The sequence below is a fragment of the Felis catus genome, chromosome F1 (genome assembly GCF_018350175.1).
Source record: "Felis catus isolate Fca126 chromosome F1, F.catus_Fca126_mat1.0, whole genome shotgun sequence".
NCBI lineage: Eukaryota > Metazoa > Chordata > Mammalia > Carnivora > Felidae > Felis > Felis catus.
The window spans coordinates 35,562,714-35,571,068 of record NC_058384.1 but is presented as its reverse complement, the minus strand read 5'-3'; the positions used below and the strand labels follow the sequence as shown (position 1 = coordinate 35,571,068).

Genomic DNA, 8,355 nt, shown 5'->3' with positions numbered 1-8,355 from the left:
AAGGTCCCTGAGTTCTCTCTTTGTCCTCTCTGCCCAGGTAATCACGCTATGTTAAGCTCTGGCACGTGTTTGCCTGGAATGTCCATATTATACGATTCCTTCCTTAGACAGAATTAGCTACTCATGACCCCAGGTGGATATCCTGGAACCTAGCACGGTATATTCCATGACCTCACGCCTCTGTTCTAGCCTGCCCTGCTAACAGCTCATCCCTCCTGCCCCCCTGCCTCTCAGCAGACAGTCGGCTAGCGCTGTCTAGTGAGCCCCGGGGCTCACTTTCTCTCTCCGCTTCCTGCTCAGCTGTCTGTCTCTCCAGTCCTCTCCTGTCTCCCCCCTTGTCTACCGTTGCTGCACTTTAACTTTGTGTTCTTTGCTGTCTCTTGAACGCCCCTGGGCATCTTCTTACCGTAGTAGGGAGGAATTTTTAGTAATGCTCTGGATCCTGGAAGGGGAGGAAAGGGCGTGGTGTGGGCTCCTGCCCAGGACCAGAGGGCAAGATGTAGGTCCTCCAGGAGCAAAGGACTCAAGCTTGGTCCTCCTACAGGCAGCAGCAGCAGACCAGGGATTGCAGAAAGGATTTTGTCTGCTTAAGGAAATAAACACCGTTGCACGTGTGATGAAGGGAAGGGGTGCCGGTGCCGGAGAGATCGGGAAGGGTCTGCCAACTGGAGAGATGGGGAAGGGCCAAGTCCCCCAGGGCCCCCTCTTCTTCCTTCTCCACTGAGCTGTGGAAAATTTTCCCGCCCCTCATGTCACATCCTATGCCCATGTCTCTTGCCTGAACCCGGGTTTAAAGCTGTTTGTGCAGCCGGGTGTTGTATGCAAGCGATGAATCACTAAATTCTGAACTCAAGTTACTCCTGAAACCAATTTTGCACTGTATGTGAACTAATTTAAATAAAAATTTGAGAAGAAAAAAAAAACAGATAAAGCGGTTTGTGTGGGAAGGCAATTTAGAGCAGGGCTCGGCAGCCTCTCTCTGCAAAGGGCGAGAGCGTAAATATGTTGGGCTTTGTGGGCCATAGGATCTCAGCCACAACTGTTGGTCTCTGTCACTGAGCACGAAAGCAGCCATAGAAAATATGTAAGCAAATTGGGTGTGGCCGTGTCCCAACAAAACTTCGTTATTCATGGACACTGAAATTTGAATTTCACATTCTTTTCATTGCTCAGTATTTTTTTCAATCATTAAAAAATGTAAAAACCATTCTTAGGTCACAGGTCAGCTGTTCTAGGCTCATTCTTTGTCTGCAGTTTGTCATTCCCTGATGCAGGGTCCAGTGTTGCCTACAACGTGTCCCAAGGACATGGTCAAATACCCATGGGAACTGCTGCATAAAACAAAGTTCAGCGCGGGTCCCTGCCTGCCCCCACCCCTCCCAGCCCTCACGGGAGCTCTCAGTGTGCACTACTCTCAGGAGCGAGCCACGTTTCTGAGAGGGGCTGGCAAGTGCCTGCCTTCTCTAACTTACTCACTATGAAGTCTCTTGTCCCTCAGGACCAGATTCGGTGCAACATGCTTTGGGAACACCGCTCCAGTCTACCCATCACTTAAACACGGACTAACTGATGTCTGAACGCCTTGCTAGCTGGACATAAGGTTGGGTTTCTTTTTTTTTTTTTAATTTTTTTTTCAACATTTATTTATTTTTGGGACAGAGAGAGACAGAGCATGAACGGGGGAAGGGCAGAGAGAGAGGGAGACACAGAATCAGAAACAGGCTCCAGGCTCTGAGCCATCAGCCCAGAGCCCGACGCGGGGCTCGAACTCACAGACTGCGAGATCATGACCTGGCTGAAGTTGGACGCTTAACCGACTGCGCCACCCAGGCGTCCCAAGGTTGGGTTTCTTGACTGTGCTGGTGTTCCGGACATCCCACACTGTCACATGCCCTGGGTGATCCCCGGCCAAGCAGCACAGGCCGACGCTAACCCACCAGGACACCAGGGCCCCTCAGCTTTCCAGACCTGGCCGTGCTTTATTTATTATACACACTTCTTTATTCTTCCTGCACCGGAGAAGGGACCATCGGCGGCCACATGTCAGGAAACACTCTGGCCCTGAGTGTTTGAGGCCCTGAGCTATCCTGAGTCTCTAGGTTACTATCTCATCATTAATAAGGCATAATTCCCAAAAGAGTTTGGAGTAAGGAGACTGGGGTACTCTGCGTAGCAATAACGTATTTACATGTGTATGGAATTTACAAAGCATCCTGTCATTTTCCCCGTTTCCTCCTTGCACCTGCCCTCTAGGAGAGATGGGACAGGTTTTTGTTTGTGTGTTTTAATTTTATAGATGCAGAAACTGAGGTTCAGGGTAGTTGGGAGACTTGCCCCTGGTCACAGAGCTGGTGGCACAGCCAGAACTCAGCCCGAGGTCTCATCTCACCTCAGGGGCTGTTTTTCCCCACCTCCCCATTGTCTTCAAATGAAAGGTGAGTAGGCGGTGAAGTAATTCTCTAGGAGAGCATGACCAATTTCCCTGTCTCCACCTCCCCTTTTTCCTCTGCCCCTCCCCCCAGCCCCCATATATATGATCTCCACCAAGCCTTGCTAGCCTGCACATCTTTACTTTTGAAACGGCTTTCGGGGCTGGGAGAAGAACCTTCCACCCACAGTTACACCCCGGTCGGTGAACAGTGAGCGTGCCTGTCCAGCTTGCCCCTCCATAACAGGAGCCAGCCACCCCCAAACAGCAAGCCCTCAAACTTCCAGGACCTGGGGTGAGTGATGGGGGGGGTGGGGGGGGTTCCTGAGTACTTCGCTTCGAAGCATTAGACCGCTGCCTCACTGGGAATGGGTCCTGGGGGATGGTGAGGAGCTGCGTTCTCCTGCTTTAACACCAAGAAGGATCTGAGCTGGATGGAAGGAAGGCCGGGAGGATTGTGAGGTCCAGAGATGAACTGTCAAGAGAGGCTGCAAAACCTGCGGTGTTTGAAGGAACAGACTTTGAGGGAGACACTGAGGCACCGACCTGCATGGCGGAGGATATCGGGCATTCGTCCTGGGCATGTGTTAGTCGTCATTCCAGACACAGGTCGGCTCTCACCTTCCTGCGCAGTCTAGGGCTAGAACTGAGTGGCTTCAGGTTTGAGACCAGTGCCCAGAGTAAGATAGGTTCTTAAATGTTTGTGGAAGGAAGTGAGAAAGAAAGAAAGAAAGAAAGAAAGAAAGAAAGAAAGAAAGAAAGAAAGAAAGAAAGAAAGAAAGAAAGGGAAAGAAAGAAGAAAGGAAGGAAGGAAGGAAGGAAGGAAGAAGGAAGAAAAGAAGAAAAGAAAAGAAAAGAAAAGAAAAAGCAGGAAGGAAGGGAGGGAGGGAAAAAGCGGGGAGGAAAGAAGGAAGGAAGAAAAGCAAAAGGCAAAGGAAGCAGGGAGAAGAAACTCCGTGCACTCGGTTATGATAAACAGATAATGGGTCACCATCGTCTAGCTTGGGGCCTCTACACAGTCATCCCAAATGGAGCTTCAGCGGGAGGTTTTAACGGTGATTCACCTGGAGATCTGATTCCTCCCTCTCGTTCAGTTACCTGAAAAGTTAATTCTTAGAGTCAGGGCTGAGTCACACATTCGAGGTGGCAGAGTGAACGTGTGCCCCTAACCTGCTGTCTGTGCCCCTTCCTACAGGCCAGGGTCAATCCCTGGACTCCCCCCATCATGGGGAGCAAGGATGACCTTCTCCTGGGGGAGGAGTAAGACCTGCCCAAGTGTGCCTCGTGACTTTGGGCAGAGCTCAGACAAACAAATGCCTAGTTAAGGTCCCTTTCCTTCAGAGTTCAGGCTCACACCTTCTTTGGCACATTAAATGCCACCACCACTTGGTCAAATTCTGACGGGCTGGTTGTTGGCTGGAGAGAACTGTCATGGGGTGAGGAAGGAGGTGCTGGGTGTGTGTGTGACATGGGTGGGCATGGTGGGGGAGGGCAGAGAGAGAGAGAGAGAGAGAGAGAGTGAGACCAGAGGGTACGAGATGGAGGGACAGAAAGACCCTCTCCCCACCCCAGCGCACAGCAAGGCCACATGTTTAGAATATTCTAACACTAGGAACTTACCCTGGTCTCAGATTTCACATCTGTGTGTCCCCGAAGCTGGCCAAGGTAGAGCCAAGGGGCATTACTCTGGGAATGCCGCTGCTGGGCAGAAGTCCTTCCTCAGTGGGATGCCTCCCTTTCTTCCAGCAGGATCCACACCTGGTCCCTCCTTCACTGCAGATGGGCTTTCCAGGGCTGAGGACTTCCCTCCTCTGCCTGAGTCTGATCCTACATCTTTGGAGCCAGGGGCCAGGCATCCAGGGCCAAGAGTTCCAATTCGGACCCTGCCGGGTGGAGGGAGTCGTCCTCCAGGAACTGTGGGAGGCCTTCTGGGCCATGAAGGACATTGTGGTGAGTGAAGTGTTGTTCTGGACCCAGCCACAGGGGTTGCCGTGAGCGTCGGATGATATCTTATGACTATGGAGCCCTTTGTAACTCACTTATTATTTTCCTATATGATAACTCAAAGTCAGATGCATTGCAAGCCCACATTCGCTCTTGCACATAAGGAAACAGAGGCTCAGAAAGATGTGGTCAATGTCTACGAAAATAAACACAGCCCAAGGGGGATAGGGAAGGGAGCCGGATTCACCTGGGCGTCATCTACGGCCCAGGGGGACAGGGGACTTCATCAACCAGCAGTCGTGGGAAATTCTTTGAGACCCACTGAAGTTTTTATCTGCCAGGCTAGTCTGTTCCCACCTGCCAAGGCTTTGGCTAAAGGTAGAAAGAATGGCAAATGCTGAGACGGGAGGGGGTGGCTTGTGAAATGCGACTGTGAATTTCACCAAGACCCAAAAGTGACCCAGTACTCACACTGGCAAATGTGCTCCTTAAACAATGATTTGGATTCCAGGTAGAAAGAGGGAGCTCGATGAGGCAGCCTGGGGGAGGGGAGAGTGAGGACTGGGGACAGAACACCTAGGTGTGATCTTGACCTTGAAACTGGGCACAGTGCCCCTCCCCCATCAGGGTCCTTGTTTGCACATTGAGGAGGCGGGAAGATGAGCTCTAAAACTCCTTTCTCGCAAGGATGATTTGATTATAATCCAAGATCTGGAGTGGGAGGCGGGGCTTCAGAGGAAGCTCCAAGGGCAAGAGGCAGCTCGAAGGTGCAGCCCCCACCCATGCCAACCCCTATGGAATATGGAGGCAAAACCCTGCCCCTAAGTCATTCGTAAACCAAAGAGGCTTATTTCTTCCTGACCAAAGGAATCCAACAGGTTCCTGGGCTGTGAGAGCTCCTGGGATTCCATCCGCCCCTGGGGATTAAGCATAGTGATTTTTGTGGCTAGAAATTTGTACCCTCACCCCAGGGGCCAACTCAGCATAGCCCTTCTTCGGTCCTCCCGTGGTCCTTCTGGCCTCTGAGATTTCAGACTGGATAGATTTGGGGGGTCAGCGTGCATTCGCAAGGTTGGTGTCTGTGCTGCCCCCGAAGCTGGACACATCTTTTCTTTCTATTCCCAAAGCAAGCTAAGGATAACATCACGAATGTCCGGCTACTACGGAAGGAGGTTCTGCAGAACGTCTCGGTAATCAGACGCTGGGGAAAGACGATGCCTCTGTCTCATGACTTGTCTTCTATAGGTAGTGGTGAGGGGTGGCCTAGGGGAGGCTGACAGAAACTTCTCTTCTGCCTGGGCATCTGCTTAGGTCTCTTTGGTTCCCATCCTTCTCCCCCACTTTCTTCCCCTCACCCGACTGGGGGGTCAGTGAGCACATGTACTGAGTCCTGATCCCTGCGAGGTGTTGAGCTCCACTCTGGAGCTCACGGGGGCTGGAGTGCAATTCCCGTGTTCCAGGGTGTCAGTTTTGTTTTCTCACTTCTCTTTCCAGTCCTTTCCCTGGACTCTCAACACTGAACCACCACGTGTCTTTCAGGGTCCATCACTCCCCGCTACAGCATTAGAGAGGCCATGTGGTGTAGAGGAAAGAATATTAACCAGATGGGGAGTCAGCGGTCCTGGGACCTAGGTCTGGGTCTGTGGTTCCTGCTGTAAATCAAAGGCACCACTCTGCATGCCCCCGAAGACTCCTTCAGATCTAATGTTTACTAACATCTCCTAGAAGATCTCTTTCTCTCTGTGCTTACCTTGCCTCATGTGGCACGTGGGTCGTGCATCCAGGGCCCGGGGGGGGGGGGGGGGGGCGGGGTGTGTGCAGAGGGCTCTTAGTGACTGAGACCCTCCCCAGAACGCTGAGAGCTGTTACCTTATCCGTGCCCTGCTGAAGTTCTACTTGAATACCGTTTTCAAAAACTACCAGGATAAGGCAGTTGACTTCAGGGTCCGGAAGTCATTCTCCACTCTGGCCAACAACTTCGTTGTCATCGTGTCAAAACTACAGCCCAGTGTGAGTAGAACAAAGCTGGGACCCGGTGCCCAGAGGAAATGGTGTATTTTGAAAAGATGCCCTCCCTCCCCTCATCTTTTTTTTTTTAATTTTTAAATGTTTATTTATTTTTGAAAGAGACAGAGAGAGAGAGAGAGAGAGAGAGAGAGCAGGGGAGAAGCAGACAGAGAAGAAGACAGAATCCGAAGCAGGATCCAGGCTCTGGGCTGTCAGCACAGAGCCTGACGCGGGGCTCAAACTCACAGAACCGTGAGATCACGGCCTGAGCCAAAGGCACTTATCTGATTGAGCCACCCAGGCACCCCTCCCTCCCCGCACCTAGTCCTGTTTATGCCATAACAGGGATTGAGTGCTGTGGTGGAAAAGGGTGCAGGCTCTGGACACTACTAGTTCTGGGTTCCAGTTCAGATCTGCTTCTAACCAGTTGGATGACTCTTTGCAAAGAAGTCAACCTCTCTGAGTTTCACTTTTCTTACCTATAAAATGTAGATGATCACCCCTACATGGCAAGATGGCTGTGAAAAAGAGAGGAGTCAGCCCCCACCACGGGTGGGAGTTCGGCAGTGGCTACCTTGAGAATGTGGGACTCAGGGCCTGCCTTGGGAACCCCTCTGGCATCACTGGGAAGGAGTGGGAGGGGCTTGCCTCTGCTGCTATCCAACACTTGAACTTGACACAATTTGTTTTCTATTATCTAGCAGGAAAATGAGAGGTTTTCTGTCAGTGACAGTGCGCGCAGGCGGTTTCTGCTGTTCCAGAGAGCATTTAAACAGGTAATCGACGCCAGAATGTGAGAGCCTGCCTATCCACGAGTAGACTAGACAGAACCGTCACACGAGGGTGCCTCAGAGGCCTAATGCGGAATTCACTGCAGGTGTCTCCACCCGCCGTGCCCGAAATCTGCCTAATTTAGCACAAGCACAGGCGTATTTGCATTAGTTATCACGTACTTTGCCCAAGCTCCACAAGCTACCTGGTCCATGTTTGTGCCACTTGTCACGTTAACATGCTTTTCTATCACCCTACAAGATGATTTCATTATCAAGGACTCTCCCTGTGCGTTTTATGAATACCTGAGCTAGGCAATTGGAGTCGGAAGGAGGCCCCCTATCCCCCCAAACACAGACTTCCAATCTCCAGTATTTTCCATAATGCTCAAAAGGTCTAGTTTGTGAGGGAAAAAAAAAAGGCATGGGAAAACCTATTCCTGTCACCCAAATAAAGACTACAAAGAAAATCCAAGTTTCATCCCCAGACCCCTGCTCCCAAAATATGATTTTGATCACTTTTTTGAGGAACAGGTATATCAGCCTAAAAATAAATGGTGAAGAGGAATAACATAGAGAGGAAAGGGGCCACCAGGGCCTCAGTTTCTTCATCTGCAGTTAGACTCAGGAGGGTATCGAGATCCGCCCTGCACTGGGGTTCTAGAGTTCTTATTATCAGGAACTCCAGTGTTTCTCCCTCGTTCCTTACCCATTGCTACGCACTGGTCCGTTGGTACTCACTGCCTCCCCCACCCCACCCCTGCCAAGGAACAAATGACGGGGCAGGGAGTGAGCTCAGCAGAGGCTATCCCAAAGGTGATACAGCCCATGACTCGGGGTCAGGCCAGCTCCAGGAGTGGTGTGTGGGAAAGAAATTTATTCTTGTGGCTAATATGGTAGATCTTCAAATGTCCTTTCTCTTTAGTTGGACATAGAAGCGGCCCAGACCAAAGCCTTTGGAGAAGTGGACATCCTCTTGACCTGGATGGAAAAATTCTACCAGCTCTGAATGCCGAGACCAGGAAGGCGCCTTGTTCTCCATGTCATTTCAAACGTTCCATGTCCCTTCGTGTGATAATATTCTCTGGGCACATCGTACCCTTGATGACGGGTTGCATTCTTGGCCAGGCTTATCTTCAAATACTTCATTCTTTAAGTGGCCCCAAAGATAGCCATGGAAGGTTCCCTTGGATGCTATGAGTAATC

General features: G+C 51.0%; 1 protein-coding gene across 1 annotated transcript; it reads left to right on the top strand.

Moving 5' to 3' along the window:
* The first annotated feature begins 4,199 nt into the window (after window positions 1–4,199).
* IL24 (interleukin 24) lies at window positions 4,200–8,158 on the top strand. The gene is made up of 5 exons (XM_003999450.4): window positions 4,200–4,378; window positions 5,500–5,562; window positions 6,224–6,382; window positions 7,081–7,155; window positions 8,075–8,158. Exons 1-5 carry the CDS (start codon window positions 4,208–4,210, stop codon window positions 8,156–8,158), a joined length of 552 nt encoding a protein of 183 aa, XP_003999499.2. The 5' UTR covers window positions 4,200–4,207.
* Window positions 8,159–8,355: the final 197 nt, after the last annotated feature.